Source organism: Aquarana catesbeiana, linkage group LG01 (genome assembly GCF_042186555.1).
Source record: "Aquarana catesbeiana isolate 2022-GZ linkage group LG01, ASM4218655v1, whole genome shotgun sequence".
Classification (NCBI taxonomy): domain Eukaryota; kingdom Metazoa; phylum Chordata; class Amphibia; order Anura; family Ranidae; genus Aquarana; species Aquarana catesbeiana.
In genome coordinates this window covers 557,841,097-557,866,684 of record NC_133324.1, presented here as the reverse complement: position 1 = coordinate 557,866,684, position 25,588 = coordinate 557,841,097, and the positions used below count along the sequence as shown (strand labels likewise).

At 42.9% G+C, this 25,588-nt stretch overlaps 1 protein-coding gene across 1 annotated transcript in view; it reads left to right on the top strand.

Moving 5' to 3' along the window:
- Positions 1-25,588, top strand: part of COMP (cartilage oligomeric matrix protein) — a 227,582-nt gene that overhangs the window by 30,587 nt on the left and 171,407 nt on the right. The window contains exon 2 of the mRNA XM_073596126.1: positions 13,431-13,513. Within this exon, the coding sequence (XP_073452227.1) occupies positions 13,431-13,513 (83 nt within the window). The remainder of the gene's footprint in view (positions 1-13,430; positions 13,514-25,588) is intronic.

The window sequence follows — 25,588 nt, the reverse complement described above, 5'->3', positions numbered from 1 at the left end:
TCCGCTCTGGATACAACTATTATCTTTATAAAAGAAATAGTAAGACTCCATGGAGTACCTGATACTAGTATCGTCTCAGATAGAGGCATCCAATTCACCTCCAAGTTTTGGAAAGGGCTCTGCACTGGAAATTAAGGTTTGTCTCTCCTCCGCACATCACCCCCAAAGCAATGGCCAGACTGAGAGGACAAATCAAACCTTGGAACAATACCTCCACTGCTTTTGTTTCGGCTCGTGCGCGGCCCAACGGAACGGCGCGCGTGCATAGCGTAGCCCCTTGCTGGTCTATAAAAGCTGCTGTATTCCTCAAACAAATCGCTGGTTAATCTCTCAGCTTCCAGTGAATTTGTTCCCGTTTCCTGCCTATTGATTACCTGTTGTGACCCGGATTGCCCTGACCTGCTCTGATCTTCTCCTGGACCTGACCTTTGGCTTGTTTTATGGACTCTGCTTATCATTTCTGGTGTTTGACCCTCAGCCTGTTCTCAGATTTGTCTTCAGTCTCCTGTGCCTTGACCCTCGGCCTGTTCTCGGATTTGTCTTTAGTCTTCTGTGCCTTGACCCTCAGCCTGTTCTAGATTTGCCTCCAGTCTCCTGCATCTTGGCTCCTGGCCTGTTTACGGCTTGTATCTAGTGTTTGACCCTCGGCCTGTCTTGGACTCTGCCTTCCTGCTCCTCCCGTTGGGTCCAGTACCTGTCAGCTCCTGCACAGCTACCAAGTCCCTCGCTGACCTTCACACAAGACCTGCCCAACCTGCTGGTAGCTTGTGCCTCTTTGTGTGATTCACCCTCTGTACCATCTCCAGGGGTGAAGTGCCCTTAGTCGCAAGAGTGAACCGCTCTCTGCCTCTCGGTGAGTACCCTTTCTGACAAACCCACAGCCAATCTAAAGGTAATTCCTCCTCATCACTTTCCTCTTCCGGAAGTACAGGTGGATAGGGTTTTCTGATTCTAGGCCTCAATGTTGGGGACTGATAGGTCTCAGGACAAGAGGTTGAAGGTACTCAAACAGCCTCTGAAATGGGCAGCAAATGGTTTCGGTGCCAAGTTTTGAGGGGCCCAGTTTTGCCTGCAGGCAGAATCTGATACACAGGGAGCCCAGGCAGTCATTGGCAAACAATATAGGGTTGAGATCGCCATCTGTTGACCAGCTTATGTTTTCCTGGCACCCCTAAATTTTGCAACAGCGCTCGATCTCCAGGTTGTAGATCTTGAAACCCCACCTTCAGATCAAAGTTTTTCTTGTTTCTTTGTTCTCTGATGATGGAGGCCTCCTTGGCTTTCTCATACGCCATCTTTAAACTCTTCTGGAGTCTGTCGACATATGCCTTATAAGTAGCTTGGGAGGTGTGATATTGATGTTCTGAAAGCCAGTAAGTCTCCAATAAGTCTCACGAGTGCAAAGCTTCTTGAATCTCTCAGCCGCAGGTAGGGACTTAGGGATCTGTTCGATGACCCAGACTCTAAGAAATTCAAGAAGATTTGCACTTGTGAGACTTATTGGATCTATACCCTGGATGTACTCTCGCCAGGAGGTATCAATGAGAGGATTGAGATTACCGCCATTTTATAAATATTTTATAAATACATTATCTTGCGCCGTATTTAGACCCCTGTCCCTCAGCCCTCGCTCCCATTTAATTTAACCATTCAAATCTGTATTCGCAGGTTGGTTTTCTCTTGATTCCTTTTTCTTATGGGGGTGGCGGGCTGGTGCAAGTATAGAAATAATATCATTCTGTATAGTTTCCATATTTATTCTGCTACTGTTGCTTTTTTTTTTTTTATACCCTATATTTTTTATTAATTTTCCTATTTAATCTTTTTTTATTATTATATTTTATTACTTATTTTTCATCTATCTTATTTGTTTACCCATTACCCGTATATTGTGCCATTCATACGGGTCTGAGGTATATTTTGCGCATGACTATTTATGCGTACATTATACACTTAGCATGCGTACTTGTATGTTTCTACATGCATGTGCATGTATATATGGGTGCGCACATGTATTTTTTCCCATAAATGTAGACAAGTGTATATGTCTATATGCATCTTTTATATTGCTGAGCCATTTGTGTGTGCTTTTTATCATCGTTTCCCCATTGTCACTTGCACATTGTTTAATTCTTTTGCTGAGCTTTTTACTTTTTACCATGATTCCTTATGTATCATCACTGGTTCTTAGAGTTACCCAATATATGATTGCCTCACTCCAATATCTTTCACAGACTTCCATACGTAGTCTGACCTATTATGGTGCCTTCCCCTTGGCCACTCCCCTCCCCTAGCCTTTTTATGCTAGCATTACTATCCATCTGTAGCTTGACGAAGGAGCAAGACTGCTGTGTCATTGCAGCCCGTACGCTCATGAAACGCGTCGCATGCCAGTGACGTCATCCCTCCTCGCCTGTCCTCCATCTGCGTTTCAGGCCTCGCTTTGAGTCTTATCTCCACTGCGGCCAGCTTTACCATCTAGCGGTGTACAGCAAAGCCATACACCCGGCAAGCAGGAAGAGGCATCCTGACCGATCTGAAGATAGTTCCCACGATGGATACACTTTTTTACTTTACTACATGCCTATTGATGACTACACAAATGTGAGTTGTTTGCACATAAGATTTTAATAAATTGCTTTTATATCTACACCCAGAGGCGCCTTTCCCCTTGTGTTTTTTCTCAGATTCTTTGGAACTTGGTTTCAATTCTCCTGGAAGGCAGCCCTGGATGTGTACTTTATACCACCATCTCCTTTCCCCTTGCTTTTAGTATGGACCTTTATGTACTAATGACTAATTCCCCCCTCCCTTAATACAGTGTTGTTAAACCTATACAACACAAGTATTCACACATACTGTTTGCAAACTATGATGTTTTTATATTTCTCCAGATTTTGCACCTGTACTTGTATATATGATGATAAGGAGTGGTCCTGGATTTCCTTATGTTCAAGAGTTCACATAGTCTTCTGATCAATTTGCTCTCAAAGTCTCGACCTTGATCTGAATGTAGGCGCTGAGGCAACCCGTAATGGACGAAGAACTTCTCCACTAGAGTCTTGGCCACCGTGCTAGCTTGTTGATCCTTAGTGGGGAAAGCCTGAGCATATCGGGTAAAATGATCTGTCACAACCAGGACATTACTCTTTCCACTCAGATCAGATTCCAGGCACAAGAAATTAATGCACACCAATTCCATTGGTCCCTGACTCTGTAGATGGCCCATGGGGGCTGCTCTGCCCAGCAAAGTTTTCCTCTGTATACATCTAACACAAGAGCGGCAATAGCTTTCTACCTCCATTCTCACGGATGGCCAGTAGAATGAATACCTGACTAGCTTGAAGGTTCTATCAGGGCTCAAGTGACCATGATCATCATGGAGGGTGGTTAGCACAGTTATGCCGTGTACACAGGGGTGGACTTTTCGACCGGACTGGTCTGACGGAACGAATCCGTCAGACAATCCAACCGTGTGTGGGCTTCATCGGACCTTCAGCGCACTTTTTCTGTTGAAAAATCAGACGGACTTTAGATTTGGAACATGTTTCAAATCTTTCCGACGGACTCGAGTCCGGTCGAAAAATCTATTCGTCTGTATGCTAGTCTGACAGACAAAAAAGGACGCAAGGGAAGCGATCCCCTTTTCCAGCCTCATTCTTTGCCATTCTCGGTGAATCACCCTGGCTCCCTCAATGGGGCTATTCATCAATATATGAGGGTCTTTGATGGGCAGCGATTTCCTGATTAGACTCCCTAATGGATCTTCCCGTTGATCCTGTCTCATGTCCTCCTTAGTCAACTGGGGCAATTCCTGGCTGTGTACTTAAGTCAAATTACAGTAGTACTTCAGTACTCCCGTAGGGGCGACTCCCCCCTATGGCTCTTCTGTGTTTATATTCCACTCCTTGACACACAGCCTGTACTCCCTCTAGAGGCAAATGGACCCAACTCTTCTGGTCATTCTGGATGGAGTGAGGCCTTCAGGAGAGAGCGTCAGCGTCTCGATTTCCCACTCCTGGTCGATATTTCAAACTGTATTGAAACTCAGACAGGGCAGCTAACCACCGGTGTCCAGTGGCATCCAGTTTGGCAGCGGATAATAAATAAGTCAAGGGGTTGTCATCAGTCTTCACCCTGAAGGTTGCCCCATATAGATAGTCACGCAGTTTCTCCACTACAGCCCACTTGAGAGCCAAGAACTCCAACTTGTGCACAGGATAGTTCTTCTCAGGGGGGTAAGGCTGTGACTCACGTAGGCCACTGGGTGCAGTCTCCCCTCCAACTCTTGGTACAACACCCCCCGATACCCTCACAGCAGGCATCCACATGCAGTTCATATGGTTTTGAGGGATCAGCATAGGCCAGCACCGGTGCTTCAACCAGGTTGTCCTTCAACCACTGGAAGGACCGTTCACACATCACTGTCCATTGTTCCTGGATAGGCTCCCGAGGCTTTCTAGGGCCTCCCATCTGGGTTTTCTGCTGCTCCCCTTCCATCTGTTTCTGTAACAGTTCATTCAACGGCCGAGCAATCTGCAAGAAGTTCTTCACAAACCTTCTATAGTAGGAGCAGAAACTACCTCAATTCAATGACGGTAGTGGGGCGAGGCCAAGAGGCGTCTGCCTCTAGCTTCTGAGGGTCAGTGGCTATCCCCTCTGCAGACAACACATGCCCCAGGTATGTGACTGACGTCTGATAGAACTGGCATTTCTCTAATGACAGCTTCAACCCCTCATCATGTAGTCGCTGGAAAACTTTCTACAACCGGGCCTCATGCTCTTCCAACGTTAGGCCAAACACGATGATGTCATCTAGGTAAACTAATATTTCTACCAAGTTCATATCACCCACAGTGTTCTCCATCAGCTGCTGGAAAGTTACAGGGGCCCCAGTTAATCCCTGTGGCATTCAGTCAAACTCGAAAAACCCCAGTGGGATAATAAAAGCGTCTTCTCTCAGTCTTCTGGGTGCATGGGAATCTGGTAGTACCCGCTCTTTAGATCCATCACACTGAACTATTTGGCCCTTGATAGGCATTGCAGGGCTTCTTCTATGCGAGGGGTGGTGTGTTGGTCTGGCATGGTCCTTCGGTTCAAGGTCTGGTAATCGATGCACATTCGAAGGGACCCATTCTTCTTCCTTGCGACCACAATCGGAGAAGCATAAGGGCTTCTGGACTCCCTATTGACCCCTGACCTCTTTAGCCCAGCCAGTTGCTCTCGAAGGTCCTCCAGGTCACACAAAGAGACTGGCCTCGCTCTCTCTCGGATTGGCTTATCTTCAGTCAGCCGAATCCGATGTTGAGCGCTCTTGGCACATCCCACATCAAAGCCTTTCTTGGAGAACATCTTCTCCCATTGAGAAAGAGGAGCACTGGCCCCTTGCGAATTGCCTCCCACTGATACAGGACCCTTCCCGTGAGTTTTTGTTGAGAGTGACTTCTCGATCTGGTCTCTTTCCATTTTGAATGGGAACACCCTTGCAGTCACTTCTTCAGTCAGGCGTATCTCTTCCTCCTGAAAGCACATTGGCACCTCTTCCTGCCACTCTATCAGTGCTCTGACTTGATCTATTTCCTCTGAGGCTTCAGTTTCCACTAGGTATGCCCGGTGTCCTGGTGCCTGAGCTCTCAGCCACCTTCTGATTTCTCTCTCGCTAAGCTCATTTCCCGAGATCTCCAGAACGGTGCTTCGGTTTGTTGTGGTCCCATGACTTCTGCCCCAAGCAACTGCGTTCATGGAGGCAGCCTCCCATTCAGATTGTGGCCCCAGACTGGGATCCCGGACGAGCCCCCAAATGTAGCACAGCCCATAATTCCCAATTTTTCCCATTGAAAAAAGCCACTAGGCAGGCATGCCCTTTGTCCTCCTTCCTATTTGCCTTGGCAATAGAGCCCTTATCCTGAGCAATCTCGGAAAAGGTGAATATCAAGGGTATTGTAAAGGCCCCGGTGAATTCAAACTCAGTATTTATGCAGACGATGTCCTCCTATTACTAATAAACCCTCTTATTGTGTTACCCAACCTGACATCCCTATTGGACTCATTCCATACTCAGGCCTAGGGGTTAATCTAGCCAAATGCTCAGCTATGCCAATAAATATACCAAATGACCTAGCGACCTCTTTGCAGCATCACTTCTCAATCGCACGGTGCACTCAAACTTTTCGCTACTTAAGGATACAGGTCACTCCTGCTTTTCATGCCCTGTTTCAGGCAAACTATCACACTATAGTCTCTAATATCAGAACCCTGTTAAGGACTTGGGATAAATATCATATTTCATTCCTGGGCAGTGTCACGGCCATTAAACTGGCCATATTGTACAAAATACTCTTCTTTTTATTTTTTAGAGCCCTCCCCATTTATGTCTCTAAAACTTATATTGAATCACTTCAGAGAGATATTAATAAGTTTATATGGCACCACAAAAAAAAACATGATTCCACAGATCCCTACTGTACAGACCCCAACCCCTCGGGGGGGGGGGTCTGGGTATTCCAGACCTGTGGCGTTATTATATGGTAGCTAGACTCGTCCAAATGGCCCAGTGGCATGCCCCTTCCCCAGACATCCCTTGGCTAGCGTTTGAAACGTATTCCCTTCACCCTTCCTCTTATCTGGATTATTATGGTCCAGATCTATAAAACCAAGTCCATTTATGTCATTTAATACTACTGTATATCAATCTCTATATCTGTAGTCCCTTTATGGTAGAAAGTTCAAATTAATCTCTCCCCTCTCTCCCCTATACTCCTTTCTAGGGGACTCAGATTTCCCCCCAGCCTTCAACAACAGAAATTGTTACCTTCTATGGTGCACGGCTGGGGTAACAACATTTCAATCCTTTAAATCGGCTCTCACTTTGATACTTTCCACCAACTCCAATCAGAGCACAATTTACCCCTCTCTGAACAATTTCGATACATGCAAATCAAGCACTTTTTCCACAGCAGGGGCACCTTAGAATCCCAAACGCATATCACCCAATTTGAACGCATTTGTGCATGTTCTTCCAGAGATAAAGGTGTTATATCTAAAATCTATAGCTTTCTCAATGAGTTTGCTCTTGTGGAAAAAATCAAACCAATTCTTAGCAGGGAGAGAGGTATAGGTCATACTTTTGAGCCCCCTGAATGGGAAGAGATGCTGACAAACATGTTCAAGAACACAAGGTCGCATTCAATCTGCAAGACAGCTGTCAAGCTTCACACCAGGTGGTATATGACGCCCACAAAACTTCACTCTATATACCCCACGGTGTTTCCTCAGTGTTTCCGCGGCTGCCCTGACCTGGGTTCATTAACCCATATTTTTTGGAGCTGTAAATTTCTTAAACCTATTTGGCAGCAAGCAGATACAAGGACATCCACTATTGCAGGCCGTTTAATCACTCTTACCATAAATATGTGCCTTTGTTCCTACTCCATGTGAAAGACTGATCCATATGCTTTTTGTGGCCATCCACTGGGTCACTGCACTAAATTGGCGTACCTTAGCTCTTTCCTGGTCACAAGTACTGGCCAGATTGGAAGCAATAAAACTTTGAGCGCATTCACCACACCTTATATGATACTATGCATTTATATGACAAAAAATGGAAACACTGGGATACCCCTTTGTTATAATCCTGAAATATACTTTATATGTCTGCATATGATTTATAGTCTTCAAAGACTGAAATATACTGTATGCTAGAAGTAGCTTACATTTGTTGTCTCTCATTAACTCGACTTCAATATCTTCCCATGTCTTATAAGCATTAACCTTTCTCTAATACTGATGACTCTGTCTGATATACTGTATTTATGTTTTTGATCTTTCAATAAAAATGTTTGTAATCAAAATCTTTCTGTAGAAACCATTTTAAACGCATGCAATAACACTCAGTAAACTGTATTTATGCCAAGAAAAACATTTTTAATGATACCCAAGGGGAAATCTCAAATATTTGATGGTACTTGCAACCAGTTGAACAACAGAACAGTGGTTCCTAACCTTCGGAATAATGCCAGAATAGCAATTATCTTGATAACTAAATTACAGGTTGATTTGCTATATATCACTAAATTACATGGCTGCTTGAAAGCACTCACCAGATTATTAGTAATGTGCCATTATTCACTGTTCACTTGCAAACAAGAGGAAAGGAGTAGAAAAATAAATGCTGGTCTTAAATCAGCAAGAATTTCTGCTGTAATCTGTTGTCTTTCCTGAATGAAGGATTGAAGGCACATAATGGGCTATAGTGCACCTGCACAGTATCTCCTACTGTTTGTATCATTGCTCTTCATTTGTATAGGAATATATTTCACCACAGATTTGTACAGTATTGACCTAGAATTTGGACATAAAGTGACAAAAAGCAATACTTTAGCAATATTTAAGCACTGCTATAGAAAAAAAAAATCAAGAGTATGCATATAAGACTTGAGCCTGTGCACTAGCTAGTTTCTGCTCAATGAATAAAGTGTGGTTTGTAATAACTTGTAAATGTCAAAGTTGATTTACCATTAACTTACACTTCACATGAACCAAAGGGCAGATGTCATCACCGCTAAATCATGTTTGCTCCAAATTCTGTCTTTTTCTTTCTCCTTTAAGTTATTTTAACACATTAAAATAAAGAATGTGTAATCTATCCCTTTAGAAACCACCAGCCTGATACACCAGGCATAACACCTACAGAAGGGGGAGCAGCGAGTGTAAAGCCCTCAATCATGTTGATACTAAGCCCATGACCATCAACTTTGAGGGAATGCTTTTAGAGTTGTTTCCCAAATGAGAGGGCACCCCTCCAAAAGCACAGGTGCCTGATACTGATGAGTGTTGTGCTCTTCACCACCTTCAGTAAGGGGGCTTATATGGCACCTACCTGCTGACCAAGTAACCAATGTTTGGAAATACTAGGAATTACATTATTGCCCATTTGGGCCAATACCAACTATAGCCCTGTATACTGATGTCACAGAGAGAGTTTTCTGTGCACATAAAAAAAAATCACAAAGAGTACCGCGCTGTCAAAAAAAAAACATGAAAAAGCAGCCAACATGACAATGTAAATAAAATGGTCAAAAAAAGGAGGGGGAGTGCAGCGCTATAAACAAATGAATACTAAGAATGTAATTGTCGACAATGATGTCACAATAAAAGAAGTGAAATAATATGTGAACAGTGACATAAATATACAGTAAATAAAGTGGCATATGACCAGTATAAAGATCAAAAAAATAAATGTCCATAAGTATTACACTTACATTTGCCAATTGGCAAAAGTAAGTGTAATACTTATGATTTTATCTGGAATAAATATCCTATACAGTATTACGCTATGTGCCCTATCTCTTTCCTTTATCTATGGTTTGGCTGATTTGCATCTGCATGTAAGCTGTGTCTACTCTGCTGAATTCAATGAAACGTCCATCCAGATGCTGTTATTCCATACATTGAATTGGTGCCTCATTGGTTACCTTCCAAGCTTGATTGGTTTTTTAGGTGTACACCTGTACAAGTCCAATGATAGTGATACTAAAGTCAAATTTTTTTTGCTTAAAAATAACAAACATGTTATACTTACCTGCTCTGTTCAGTGGTTTTGCACAGGGCAGCATCAAGATCCTCCTCTTCTCGGGTCCCTCTTTAGTGCTCCTGGCCCCTCCCTCCTGCTCCCACAACAAGCAGCTTGCTATGGGGGCACCCGAGCCGAGTCGCTGCTCTGTTTGTCCATTCAGACATGGAACCATGGCCCGACCATGCCCCCTCTCTCTCCTGATTGGCTCACTTACTTTGATTGACAGCAGCGGGCGCCAATGGCGCCCGCTGCTGTCTCAGCCAATGAGGAGGGAGAGTCCCAGACAGCTGATCTAGATGGATCTAGATGGGGCTCAGGTAAGTATTAGGGGGGCTGAGGGGGGCAGCAGCACACGGAAGTTTTTTTTATTTTAATGCATTAAGATAAAAAATCTTCTGCCTTTACAACCACTTTAATGTTTAAGGGTTGGTATAAACTTGGCAGGTTCACTGTTACCCTGGCATGAGGATTAAAACTGGCATACCCCATGTGCCAGGTTGATTATTTCTGGAGTTGTTTTAATTAAAATGATAAAAGTGGTTGTAAACCTTTGACATGAAATATAAACAAAGCATACCCCTCCATGTGTACTTGTCTCAATTAGGAGCACATTTCTGTCTACAGTTTTGTTCTTCTGCTATCAGCATGAATCCCTGACAACAAACAAAAAAGGTGACAGGGAGGGATCTCAGCTCTGTTCCTGTGTGCTGTGTGAAGGGGAGTGTGTTCCTTCCCACCAATCAGCTGTTAGAGCTCTCCTCACTGAGATAGATCTACACAGTGTAACTTCACCTCTATACCCCCTCTTTCTAACATTATTAGACAAGCTTTATAAGTTCTGGATTTTGAATGGATGTTCAGATACACACATACAACTTACGTAGGGGGATTTGTTTAATCTCTGTGTATCACCTGAGGTCAGTCACTTCACTGGGTATATGTAAGAGTTTACAACCACATTAAGGAAAAATAAATTTCCCTTCTAGTTCTGAAATTGTATAAAAACTGTTTTATCAAAGGAACAGTAAGCTCAGGACAGTAGGTTCACCACTGGGTCAAAACCTGTTTTAAGTTGATCTCTCTCACATGTATGAAATGCTGCAGAGAGCGCCATCACATAATGATGTGGTCAGCTCTCTATAGCATTTTCCTGTGACTCTGGGGCAGAGGAAAAAGCAATGATACCCTGGGTTCACAAGAAGTGCGTTAAATGATGCTTGATGTCATTCAACTCAACAGTGGATCGACGATGAATTCAGGGCCGGTGCTACCACTAGGCAAACTAGTCAGCCGCCTAGGGTGCACTGCTGCCCAGGGGACCCAGCTGCTGTTTTCCCTACTCTCCGCCTCCACAGCCAAGCAATGTACATTTTCTGTGCTGTATTATAAATACCGCTGTAACAATATTATAACCCCTAGTGGGTGCAGCCGCTGCTGGCTGTAATGAAACGTGCACATCTAGAGGGATGCAGGGGATGCCTCTGCTGCATGTAACTCAGGCAGCTGCTCCGCTCCAGAGTGTCATTATAGAGGCGCAGCATTGATATGTCGCAGTGGAAGGGAAGCAAACATCCCCTGCACGCCTCTATGATCAATGACCTATCTGTCTGCGGTGAGTCATGTGACCCCTGACCCCGCCCCCCCTTGTCACCACCATTCGTAGAGGCAGCTCTCCCTCCTGGCCTGTCCTGTACAGCTGCAGTGTGTGCTTTAGCCTATAGGAGTAGTGGGCGCTGCTGGGTCGGTGACTGGTGACAGTTGGAGCCTGGAGGCAGGGATTGTTCCTGGCAGGGTCGTCGGATGCAGAACCCTGGCAGGTGAGTGAAGAACACTGACGTTGTATATACACTGTATAGTGTTGTATAGACTGATCTGTGCTCACATGTGTGATGTCATCGTACTGAGTACCTATCCTGGATGTAAGGGTCCCCCTCCTGTAGTGGTATTGGGTGTCTGTCCATACATTGCTTCATATGGATGGGTGATGTAATGCTGCCAGGGCCTATTCTTCACCTATGGAGACCTTCTCCTCCACAAACAGGACGACTTTCCCAGCTGTTATCTGTGCCCAGCTGCTGAGGAGTGCAGGCCTCCACACAGAAACACACAATGCATGCCTTACAGTAAAGGTGCCTAACCGCTGGCACCCTTTGATGTGACCCGCCACCTCCTTCTCTGGGATGGTGGGTCGGCAAGCCCAGATCGCGGGTTTCCAACCTGCCATCCCCGAGCATCAGTGTGAAGAACGGAGTCGGCACTAGAGGAAGCAGAGCCAATGTTTCCTGTATAGCGCCTGCTCCTGTCACATGGGCAGGGCAAAGGGGGTGGAGTCATGGGGCAGAGCCAAGGATGGGGGGAGGGCGGCAAAATTAGGTTTTCGCCTAGGGTGTCAAAAATCCTTGCACCAGCCCGGGATGGATTAGTAAGCTGGTAAGTCGTTTGGTGACATCACTGGAGAGGAGGTGGGTATAGCAGCTGTGTTTTTTTTTAAAGAGCTGCTGGGGGTTCCTTTTTTTATGTCCAAGCAAAAATTGGTCTTTAGAAGCAATGTATAGTATTTTGTGTATTCTTTATACTCTGGGCTAAAATAATCTATTTTTTAATTTCCTGTTATCAGATAAATGGGAAATATTTCACATGAGTATTTCAAATTTATGATTTTCAGCCAGCCAGCATTTAGAGGTATAGAATCCATTTCACACCTATTAGGCTAATCTTAGCAGCTTCGCTGAAAATACAACATAGTTTTAAAACTCAGTAGATCCATGTTAGATTACACATACACATACAGTGCAGTATAGGAGTTTGTCAGAGAAAGAACTCCCAGATCCCTTCTCCACCCATGCAACTTCTACAGGTTTTCCTAAAGAGACAGTCCCGTAGGATAAAGTTACAACTGTGCTCTCTCTTTAGAAAACTCATGCTTGAGAATTCATAGAGAGTATCTATGACACTCTTTAGAATTCGGTCATGTCCCTTCTTAGCAAATATTGTTGAAGGTGACAGATCCATGTACCTATTGGAAACAGGCACATGAATTTGGGGCAAGTGCTGTGTGCAGAGGCACACTAAGTCAGTAGTGTCCATAATAACATGCCATCCTCAGCGCAGCAATGACCAAGGAATTCTGTAACTGGGTGGGCAGGGCCTGATGGGGATACAAAGTCACTTGTTCCCATCAGGTCTGCCCCCTTGTGATTGACAGCAGACAGTGGGCGGATTCCCTGGACATATTCCCTGTTCTTTGCTATATAATCTGTCCACTGCCTGCTGTCAATCACAAGGGGAGAGCAAGTCCCTCAGTTTTCCTATGAAGCTCTGCCCAGAGTCAACATCAATGGTTGCTTGCTACGAACCTGTCGGCTGTGAAGCTGACAGAGTCCTTGATGACTAGAGACAGGTGGGAAGGGGAGGGGGTAGTGGTGGCAAACATGCCACTCTGCCACACAGTATACAGAGACAGGCACTCTGTACAGAGGGGTAACCTTAATGCCTCAACAAAGGCAAACTTCAATAGTTAGTTGTAATTGCAGCAAACTTTCATTTTAAGAAACTGTTTCTCTTTAAAACAATTGACTAGAGTGACTGCCCTGTGTTGTGCCATCTGGTACCCCACAAATGCAGCCAAAATGTATCACAAGCTTACAGCACCAGGGCCCATTCTCTAGGGTCCTCCTGGCAAATTATGCTAGAACTGACATTTTGTATATTGAATAGGGAAGAGCGTATATTTCAGTTTACCTCTGCCACTGCTACTGGTAATGAAATCCTTCCTTCATGTTAATTAAACCTAAAGAACTACAGTAAATGCTCTGTTAATGTACTAATGGATAAAAAAAAACCTTTATTATTTTAGGTGATGTTTCTCCTCAAATGCTTGCAGAGATGAAAGAAACCAATGTAGTGCTGAAAGAAGTCCGAGAACTCCTAAAACAGCAGGTAACTAGCAACTGTTTAAAAATAATTTGCCATGCACAGATGCTAAACAATAAAATGTGCAGTACACACTCACAGCTTCTTATCAGAATTGATATAATTATTACTAACATGTTCTAAATCTTTTTCTATGGACCACATTATGTTTTCTCAAATGTGTCTGCATACTGAATCGTATGACTATATGAACAGCTGTGTTCTGTTGATGTTTTATGCATTGACATGTCTCCTTAGACCTAGTCTGTCCAGACAGTAAGGTCACCTGCTGACTTGGTACCATCCACAGGCAGCTTAAATATCCCACCAGCACTAAATTCAGTACTAAAGGATAGATTTTCATTCAACTGGTGCAGAATATGAGAATTACTCAAAGATCAGACATTTCTACCAAAAATACTTTTCACTCACTCTCCATACCCCCTTTTGACATTTCAAACAGATTTGCATCTCCTCCCCACGTGATAGTTAATTTCCAGAATTTATAAAAGTCTAAATGAATTCAACATGCCAGAAAAATCACACCCTATGCTTCAATGGGAATCTGATCTAGACTTATCATTTTTACCTGAACAATGGGATACTATATTCGAAAATTTACATAAGTGCACCAAAACAACTTCTATCAGAGAATCAACCACAAAACTACTCTATAGATGGTACCTTACCCCTGACAAAATTAACTCATTCTACCCATCAACATGGAATTGTAGGTTGCACTATATAATAATAAATAATCACACTACAACAGGTTGGAATAAAATTGGCCGCGGCACCTTTATTGGTATTAGAATTAAACAAATAACTTTATTCAAATAAACCAATGAAATATAAATAAATATTCTTTCAAATTAAAACCAATTCTAACTTGCTCAGTCATAGGACTCAAGCTGAAAAATTAAATTCATAAAAAACAAGTCCCCCCTTGATTCAAGAGTGACATAACCACATAATAGTGCCAGCGACAAGGGTGGGAGGGAAGGCGAGCTCAAACTTAAGCCACCTCAGGGCAAGTGTGAGCGGGTCTGTCACACAGAGGCTTATATAGCCTCTTAGTCTGAGGAGAAAACGTTTTTTCCCGCTCCTTGCCTCGTGACCTCTTTTTTTTTTTTTTTTTGAAAATTAAAACTTAATAAAATATTTTTTCTTTGGCAACCACAATCCCATGATGCTGGCGCTTTATTGCGCCCACTGTTCATGGAATTGTAGGTTGCACTATATAATAATTAATAATCACACTATAACAAACAGGTTGGAATAAAATTGGCCGCTGCACCTTTATTGGTATTAGAATTAAACAAATAACTTTATTCAAATAAACCAATGAAATATAAATAAATATTCTTTCAAATTAAAACCAATTCTAACTTTCCCAGTCATAGGACTCGAGCTGAAAAATTAAATTCATAAAAAACAAGTCCCCACCAGCCGGGTTTTGAGAACAAAACCAGGCTACCCCAGCACCGCGGCCTGTTAAATGCAATTTTGAAGACCTAAATTGAAAATGTCAAGACCAACATCTGAAAGATGTACACCATCTTGTCTGTAAAGACCAGGAAAACCACCTTCCAAATCTACGTGACGGAAGGAGATCCCCCCGATTGATGGTAAAAATTTTTCAATTGAATGGTTAATTCTCCGCTTTATCCTTTCCATGTCATTAGAATATAACCAATGCAGTCGAGACACCATTTCAGAGAAAACAACATATGTATTTGGAAACATTAATCTTAAACAATGCAAATCTTGCTTCATTAAAAACATTAAATCCAAAGTTTTTAACGTGTAAAATTATCATAGATGGATAAGGCCAAGAATGAAATGATTCAGAAATGTGAAAAGATTAGTCCATTGTAGACCACGAATACCTTTCCAAAGTATAACAAACTTATCAGCAGGCAAGGATAAGTTGGAACCATAGCAACGCTGATCAGCTCTCTTATGAGCCCAGTAAATGTATGAATGGCCAAATATCCAAATGCAAGATTTATCACCTATAATCAAAGAGACAAGTTAGGACGGATGTAAATGTTAAAACTACTAGACTCCCATCTACCTAATCTCATAATAACTTCATCACTCAAACCCAATCTAGCAGCTTCTGTAGCGGCTCCAATTCTGAAAGAATGAGTAGAAAATTTGAAAAGGGATAGGCCCAAATGAGAAAAACAACGTTTTAAGACTGATGAAAACTGGAATTTTGTCATAGGAGATGAATCTATGTGAACAAAAAAAATGATGACCTGAAGCTGGTCTGGCTGAAAGGTATTTTTTGAGAATTAATAAAGGACAGAGGATGGAGTTACCAAAAGAAAATAGATTGAGCCACTGGCCTTTGCCTGATCTATCCATTTTTTATTTTCTGACAAAAACAAAGACCTTATCGTCTGAAAAGGATACTTCTGATAAAAACAAACCTTCTAAACTGTGTTTGTTATTTGGCAACATCTCGGATATACGAAAGGCAGCAAAAAACATCAAAACGAATGCAGCATGAAATAAAATAGCTTCGTATTCCGAGATACAAACAAAAGGAGTAGCCAAACACAGCTTTGACAAAGTGTCCAAAGTGATTGGCCTTCGCTTATCTGGAACCAACTTAACCTTCCGTAAACCTTTTAAAGCTTGTTTAACAGAAAAGAAACTGTTACAGGCTGGTTAATTATTCAGCTTCAGGAAAAAAGAAAATCCTGCTAATATTTTATTAATGTGATTAAAGGAAAATTCAATTGAATTAAAGAACAAAGAAATGCTAAGATCGAACTCTCAGAAGGTGGTAAAGCAGGAGAACCCAATTCTTTATTGAAATTCAACCACCTTTCCCATGCAACCAAATAATTGGTCCATGTTTTTTGAGCAATTGAATTCTTAATAACCTGGATTACTGGGTTTAAATTACATCCCAAAGATGACTCGGGCAGCGGTACCCAACCAGATCTGCATGAGGCAATAGCTGTCTGAAGCGAGCCATCTGGAATCGAGACAAGGCATCAGCGATGACATTAAGATTGCCAGGTATATGTTTTGCCTTAATCCAAATGTTTAATTTTAAACATAAGAGAACTAAATAACGCAAAAGTTTTATGACCAGTAAAGATTTTGAAGAAAGACAGTTTAAAGCATTTGTTAGCGAGCTGATCGCCCCAAATTTCCAAAGCCACTAGAACCGGAAAGAGTTCCAGCAAAACTATGTTTTTTGTAAACTTGTTAACAATCCAAAGTGGGGGCCATACGCCAGAACACCAATGAGAACGAAAAATAGCAGCAAAACCTTGAGAACCGGCAGCGTCTGTGAATAACTCTAAATCTGCTGTGAAAGCAAAGTCTTCCTGGAAAAAAGATCTGCTATTAAAATCCTGCAAAAATTGGGACCATACCAGTAGATCATCTTTTAGAGCACAGGTCAACCTAATGTGGGAAAATGGGGATTTTAGACCTGACATAGCCAAGGATAATCTTCTAGAAAATATTCTACCCATAGGCATAATGCGTGTAGCAAAAGCCAGAAGACCCAGAAATGATTGAAGCTCTTTTAATAAAATCTTTTTTTCTGCGCAGGAAGAAGGAAATAAAGGATTGTAACCTGTAAATTTTAAGAGCAGGAGGCTCAAACTGGAATAATTGTGTATTAATTTTAATGCCTAAGAATTCAATAATTGGAGATGGAAAAGTAGTTTTTTCCATTGCTAGGGGGATACCGAAATATTTAGCTAAAAAGAAAAATAACCTGAGGATTAAATCGCAAACTACAGAATCTGGCGGACCAACGAACAGGACGTCATCTAGATAATGAATTATCCCAGTATGACCCGATTCAAATTGTAGTACCCACTGAAGAAAAGAAGCAAAAACTTCGAAATAAAAACAGGACAATGAACAGCCCATTGGAAAGCATTTATCATAAAAGAAATAGCCTTCAAAACAGAAACCAAGGGAATTGTAAGATTCTGGAGCAATGGGCAATAATCTAAAGGCTGATTGGATGTCTGCTTTTGCTAATAAAGCACCCCGACCGAATTTTCTAATAATATGAATAGCATCATCAAATGTGGCATATTTGACTGCAGTAGATAATGGGTCAATTTCATCATTTAAGGATTGACATGTAGGAAAAGAGAGATGATGAATGAGCTGATAAGAGTTAGGCTCTTTTTTAGGTACTAATCCCAACGGGGAAACTCTAAAATGATTAAACGGTGGAGAGAGAAAAGGGCCAGCAATACTATTGGCTGAAATTTCTTTTATTAATTTTTTCCTAACTATTTCACTATTGAGGGAGACTGATTTCAAATTTTTTGATACATGACAACCTGGACCTGTGAAAATAGGAAGTTTAAAACCTGTAGAAAAACCTTCAATTAGTAATTGTGCTTTCTCCTTGTCGGGGTACAACATTAACCATGGATGCATTTCGATTAGCCTCACAGGCGTGCAGGCTTTTTGTATGATCCCTGAGGACTTGATTGCTAGATGTTCTTTTAAAGCATCTGGAGACTGGGTGGCTACCAAAACAAAAAGAACATTCATGACGGTAACGACATGAATTCAACCATTTGCATTGATTTTCATTAAATGCGTAACATGTTTCTTTCTTATAAACTGATGCTGACGCATTTGAGGTCAGATTTGACTGAGGCTGAGGTCTTGCATATACCGGTTTCTGAGGAATAATTAAATTTAACCACAGCCCAACATCTTTGTTACCCCATTTTAAATTAGGGTATATTGCAATTTTTTGACGAAAAGATTCGTCATAATTAAACCATCCCATGACGCCAAAACTTTTATATGCCTCTAGAATATGCTCCAAATGCTGAAAAAGTCCAGGACATTTCTCTGGATGCTTCTCACCCATTATCGTAGAGAATATACAAAACGCCTGCAAACAATTAAAAAAGGATCTAGCAACAGGTCGGCGTCTATCTTCAGCACTATCCTCAAATCTTCTATCCATTTTTATAATGAAATCTTTAGCAATAGGTAATAACGATAATAAATACAAGAATTCCCCTTTCCATATTTTTTCTTTTACTGATAAAGGCAAATGAAAACCTAACGGAGACATTTCACAGGGGAATACCTCTTTAAAACATATCTCAGAAACAGAGTTAGGAATGCATAAAGGAATGCTTGTATTTATAAGAATAGGATTAATATTAGCTACAGAGTTACCAGACCAAACATTAGCTGGAGAAGGAGATACGTTTGTAGAGACAGACGTGGAATTATTAATAGCTATATTCTCATTAAATTTATTTAATGACACTAATAATTGATTAATTCATTCATTTTGAGCAAACTCACCAACATGACTGTGTTCAGACTGACTGCATCTGACAGGAATTTGTATACCTGGTGCTGTTACTGGACTAATATCAGGACCAGCATGACTGTGTTCAGACTGACTGCATCTGACAGGAATTTGACCGACTGGACTGTTTTCAGAATGACTGCATCTGACTGGAATCTGTATACCTGGCGCTGCTTGACTAAAATTACCTGTAAGGGAGGAAAGAGACAGAGGGGCTCTCACAGCATCCAGCCTGGCTGGCCTGGATGCAAGTGATGCCACATTTGACTGAGGTATCTGCCTGGACTGACTACCAGCATACTGTGGCGACTGCTGTATTGTAGGTGAAGCCAGGCTTGCAGGTGGAGAGTCCAGCGATACATTTGTTAAACTAGGCAAAGCTGCTTCATTCCTGGGCTGAGTTTCCCTGCATTGTGTTGATGATATGTGTGTTCTGCCCCTGCCTCGGCTATCACGACTTGGAGAAGGGGATAAAACTCTCCTACTTCTTTTCCCCCGCCTGTTGCTTCTTCTAACCCCTTGCACTGACTCCGCTTGCTCAGTTATGGCTGTAATTCTATCCTCACCGCTGCTGTTTCTAAAAAAGAACATTCTGAGGGAGAGCTCCGCTGAATGCTGTGAGCCCGTGAACGCTGTGCTGAGTCAGAGACATCTGGCCGAGATTCACAGAGCGGCTCCATAGCTCGCTGTTCCGCTACATTACCCACAGGAGTGTCCGTTTCTGAGAGAGCTAAACACAGCTGGAGCCATTCATCACCTCCTTCTGCTGCAACCCTTTCAAGGACTCTTCTTACTAGCAACTTCATGCCCAGAGACAGCCCAAGCCAGCCAGGTTAGCGCAGGGGAGCTCAAACTTAAGCCACCTCAGGGCAAGTGTGAGCGGGTCTGTCACACAGAGGCTTATATAGCCTCTTAGTCTGAGGAGAAAACGTTTTTCCCGCTCCTTGCCTCGTGACCTCTTTTTTTTTTTTTTTTTTTAAATTAAAACTTAATAAAATATTTTTTGTTTGGCAACCACAATCCCATGATGCGGGCGCTTTATTGCGCCCACTGTTCATCCCCCCTCTGTTTCAGGGGCTGCCCCACTCAAGGAACACTATTACATACATTTTGGGACTGTATTCACCTCAAAAATATATGGCACAATGCTAGTACCATGATAGAACGAATGACAGGTAGAAAAATTCCCTTAACACCTCAATTATGCCTGTTATTCACCCCCATACAAGATATCCCAAAAAAAAAAAAAAAAATAGCGTTCCCATGACGACGTCCAATAGGACGAAACGTACGTCGGAAGGTCGACGCGCTGACTTCATCGTTTCCATCCTATCTCGTTAGAACGGGTGTATGCAAGCCGGCCGGCTGTTCTCTTGATCTTTATACTACGATTTTATGTAAGTGTATTTACCCTTATTTTAATAAATGGTTTTACGGATTCACACTATGGAGGAAATTTTTTATTCTTCTGGGTCCCCCTGGCATGCTGTTTGAGGTTTGCTGAAAGAAAGTTCCTGTCTGCCCCTTCCGTGTGAGGAGATCTAAGGAGCTGTGTCCCCTGTGTGGATGTCCACAGATAAGCTGTTATCTAGCTTACCTCTGGTAAGCGTATATCTATTAAGGTGGAGGATTTCTCACTGGGTGCTGGGTGTTTAACCGTAAGATCACCTATTCTATCTGCTTTGGCTCTAAGGACTAATTCCCTTCGAACATTTCCACTATACTTTTGGATACTTTTTGCCATTTGACACATTTGTTTTCAATATTACAATTTTGTGTTATACTTGGTTTACTACATTGATAATTCATTTTTACTGTATTGTTTATACTCACAATATTTGTTTTGATCACCTGATTGATTGAATTTTTTATTATCTACATAATCATATATGTTGTCAATTATGTGTTCTCTTTTTAGCGCAGTCTTTTTTTGATTTTTCTTTGTATATATGTGTGCACGCCTCACTTTAGGACTGCAGCTTGAAATATCCTACTAATTATTAGTAGCACATCTTTAAGAGTAGCGCGGTAATTTTTTGTGGTTTAAGATATCCCAACAGCCAGTTCTAGATTAATCCATACATACGCTATACGATACTATACATGTTTATAAGAAGAAATAGACCCCATGGGAAACATCACTATTGGTTTAATATTTAATACTGTTTCTTTATCCATAATGTTTACTAAACTACTACCTCTGGACACTTATTAAAACCATACTTCCAAATGTATTACATATTTACTGCTAAATATCTTGTCATTTCCCTCATGATATACCACATACTTATATGTAATCAAAAACTGCTCCTTCACCTGTATTTTTTTTTCTCTATTGTACATATTTTGCACCATGACCTTTTCTACAATAAAAACCAATAACAAATTCACAAACAACACAATGGTATGCTAGCTAGCCTGCGTTACATAGATATTGGTTTAAAACCAAATGTAATGGAATGAAAAAATATACTGCATATATACGAAGGACGTAAAAGTCAAACCGTGACTTTTGATTTTATATAGTAAAAGAACAAATTTCAAGGAGTGGAAACTGCATTTAGTTTTTAACATAACCCTCTGCTACATTTATACATTTAACTAAGCGTTTAACTAATGCCCGGATAGCTTCGGCATAGAAAGATTTGCCAGCACAACGAAACCATCCTAGGACAGCCTGCTTCACTTCGTCATCAGAAAGATTTGCTTCCTGTGTGTCAGTTATCCAGGATCAGGCGTTCCACGTGCTGAATGTTCACAGGAATGACTACTGTGGGCTGGGAACCACCATAGCCGGGATCATCACTGGCGGTCATACAGCCATCTTTGAAACATTTATGTCTTACTGCGGCTGACTGTCACATCACCATACTGTGCTTGAAGCCTTCTGTAGATATCAGCATGTTTTAGGCCTACGTTCACAAGAAACTTAACCACTACACTGTGTTCCATGCACACACTAATGCCCCGTGCACACGGTCGGACTTTGTTCAGACATTCCGACAACAAAATCCTAGGATTTTTTCCGACGGATGTTGGCTCAAACTTGTCTTGCATACACACGGTCACACAAAGTTGTCGGAAAATCCGATCGTTCTGAACGCGGTGACGTAAAAGACGTACGTCGGGACTATAAACGGGGAAGTGGCCAATAGCTTTCATCTCTTTATTTATTCTGAGCATGCTTGGCACTTTGTCCGTCAGATTTGTGTACACACGATCGGAATTTCCGACAACGGATTTTGTTATCGGAAAATTTTATCTCCTGCTCTCCAACTTTGTGTGTCGGAAAATCCGATGGAAAATGTCCGATGGAGCCCACACACGGTCGGAATTTCCAACAACACGCTCCGATCGGACATTTTCCATCGGAAAATCCGACCGTGTGTACGGGGCATAACACTCTGATCTGACATCTTGATTACCATACTAGCCTGTGACATGTGGGCTGTCTATCAGTAATAGGACACACTTGCCACTTACTACTACATGCATCCCTTTTTATACCTGTAAAATTAAAAGTCCTGGTTTGACTAGAGCGTCCCTCATACATTATATATATCTCATCTGTATCCTATAATATAAAGGTTATGGAAGCATTACTACATCCTTGACTACAGAGAGTAGCTCAAAGACAGTGGCAGCCAGTGGTAATTTTCTATGGGGGGGCGGCAAACAGTACCACACCCCCTCGTCCCCCGGACGGTTGGTTGGTGGGCGGCACTTGCCCCATCTATGCGGCGCTTCTCCCAGGCTCTCGGCGGCTCTCCGGTTCTCCTGCTCTCCATGGGCAACGGCTCTGGCTTCCACTTCCTCCCTCCTCCTCAGTGGCCAATCAGGAGTCTTCTCTTTTCGGCCAATCAGAAAATGGGTCTGACACCAACTTCTGATTGGCCATATTGAGGATCAGTGTTAAAACAGCGATTGTTCATTCGCTGTTGTAACACCTGGGTGGGCTCATGGCGCAATGCTCTGCACCACGATCCCACATATTTTGAAACCTATTAGAGCCTATGGCTCTAATCAGGTGCTTCAAAAAAACACCCCTGCTTCTGTAATTCAGGCACCTGGCGTTCTAAAATGGGCTGGATGTCTGAATAGGGGGTGGCAGGGGCGGCCGTGAATAGATTCATGCTATGCATGAATCTATCCATTAGTCATATAGGGAAGGGCCACCGCTGCTCAAAGAGAAAATGTCATCTTACCCAATGTCCCCACCCCAAACTCCTGATACTCAACTTGCCAGTGCTCCTTGGCTGCTCCTGGTACTGTCGAAACTGGTGCTAAAGCCTCTAATGTCAGCTGGTGTGGGAGTCTAATGGGAGTGGTGACACCACTTCCTCAGCCATGTGACAGTGCTAGAGCTTAGCAATTGGCTATTAGACCCGAGCATTGTCACAGGGGAAAAGGTCACATGCCCATCCTATACCCAGAAGCACTGAGAATTGTTGAAGCAGGAGCAGTGAGGGAGTGCTGGCAAGGGAAGTACAATGGAATCAAAGGCAATGTCACTTTGCCCTGATTGAGCAAGGTGGCATTGTCTCAGTATTAAGGCTAGACATTCAATTAGGGAAGAAATTATTTGTTCAGTTTAGGGAGTGAAACATGTTATAAATAAAAAAAGATGTGGCTGTCTGGGAAGGCAAACTGATTTGCAAATGTAAGCTTTTCTAGTGTTGTAGTGTGGTCCATTTCTGATTTAAAATATGCAACAGCATTCAGATGATAAATTAGGGTACAGAAGTCTTATGTTTGGCATGTGAGGTTTACTGCATAGCACTAGGGATGAGCCGAACACCCCCCTGTTCGGTTCGCACCAGAACATGCGAACAGGAAAAAAGTTCGTTCGAACACGCGAACACCGTTAAAGTCTATGGGACACGAACATGAATAATCAAAAGTGCTAATTTTCAAGGCTAATATGCAAGTTATTGTCATAAAAAGTGTTTGGGGACCTGGGTCCTGCCCCAGGGGACATGGATCAATGCAAAAAAAGTTTTAAAAACGGCCGTTTTTTCAGGAGCAGTGATTTTAATAATGCTTAAAGTCAAACAATAAAAGTGTAATATCCCTTTAAATTTCGTACCTGGGGGGTGTCTATAGTATGCCTGTAAAGGGGCGCATGTTTCCTGTGTTTAGAACAGTCTGACAGCAAAATGACATTTTGAAGGAAAAAACTCATTTAAAACTACCCGCGGCTATTGCATTGCCGACAATACACATAGAAGTTCATTGATAAAAACGGCATGGGAATTCCCCAAAGGGGAACCCCGAACCAAAATTAAGAAAAAAAAAATGACGTGGGAGTCCCCCTAAATTCCATACCAGGCCCTTCAGGTCTGGTATGGATATTAAGGGGAACCCCGGCCAAAATTAAAAAAAAAAAATGACGTGGGGTTCCCCCTAAATTCCATACCAGACCCTTCAGGTCTGGTATGGATTTTAAGGGGAACCCCGCGCCAAAAAAAAAAAAAAAAAAAAAAACGGCGTGGGGTCCCCCCAAAAATCCATACCAGACCCTTATCCGAGCACGCAACCTGGCAGGCCGCAGGAAAAGAGGGGGGGACGAGAGTGCGGCCCCCCCCCTCCTGAACCGTACCAGGCCACATGCCCTCAACATTGGGAGGGTGCTTTGGGGTAGCCCCCCAAAACACCTTGTCCCCATGTTGATGAGGACAAGGGCCTCATCCCCACAACCCTGGCCGGTGGTTGTGGGGGTCTGCGGGCGGGGGGCTTATCGGAATCTGGAAGCCCCCTTTAACAAGGGGACCCCCAGATCCCGGTCCCCCCCCTGTGTGAAATGGTAAGGGGGTACAAAAGTACCCCTACCATTTCACTAAAAAACTGTCAAAAATGTTAAAAATGACAAGAGACAGTTTTTGACAATTCCTTTATTTAAATACTTCTTCTTTCTTCTATCTTCCTTCATCTTCTGGTTCTTCTGGTTCTTCTGGCTCTTCTGGTTCTTCCTCCGGCGTTCTCGTCCAGCATCTCCTCCACGGCGTCTTCTATCTTCTTCTCCTCGGGCCGCTCCGCACCCATGGCATGGGGGGAGGCTCCTGCTCTTCTCTTCTTCTTCATCTTCTTCTCTTCTTCTCTTCTTCATTTTCTTCTCCGGGCCGCTCCGCATCTATGCTGGCATGGAGGGAGGCTCCCGCTGTGTGACGGCGCTCCTCGTCTGACAGTTCTTAAATAACGGGGGGCGGGGCCACCCGGTGACCCCGCCCCCTCTGACGCACGGTGACTTGACGGGACTTCCCTGTGGCATTCCCCGTGACGTCACAGGGAAGTCCCGTCAAGTCACCGTGCGTCAGAGGGGGGCGGGGTCACCGGGTGGCCCCGCCCCCCGTTATTTAAGAACTGTCAGACGAGGAGCGCCGTCACACAGCGGGAGCCTCCCTCCATGCTAGCATGTGTGAGGAGCGGCCCGGAGAAGAAAATGAAGAAGAGAAGAAAAGAAGAAGAGAAGAAGAGAAGAGCGGGAGCCTCCCCCCCATGCCATGGGTGCGGAGCGGCCCGAGGAGAAGAAGATAGAAGACGCCGCGGAGGAGATGCTGGACGAGAACGCCGGAGGAAGAACCAGAAGAGCCAGAAGAACCAGAAGAACCAGAAGATGAAGGAAGATAGAAGAAAGAAGAAGTATTTAAATAAAGGAATTGTCAAAAACTGTCTCTTGTCATTTTTAACATTTTTGACAGTTTTTTAGTGAAATGGTAGGGGTACTTTTGTACCCCCTTACCATTTCACACAGGGGGGGGGCCGGGATCTGG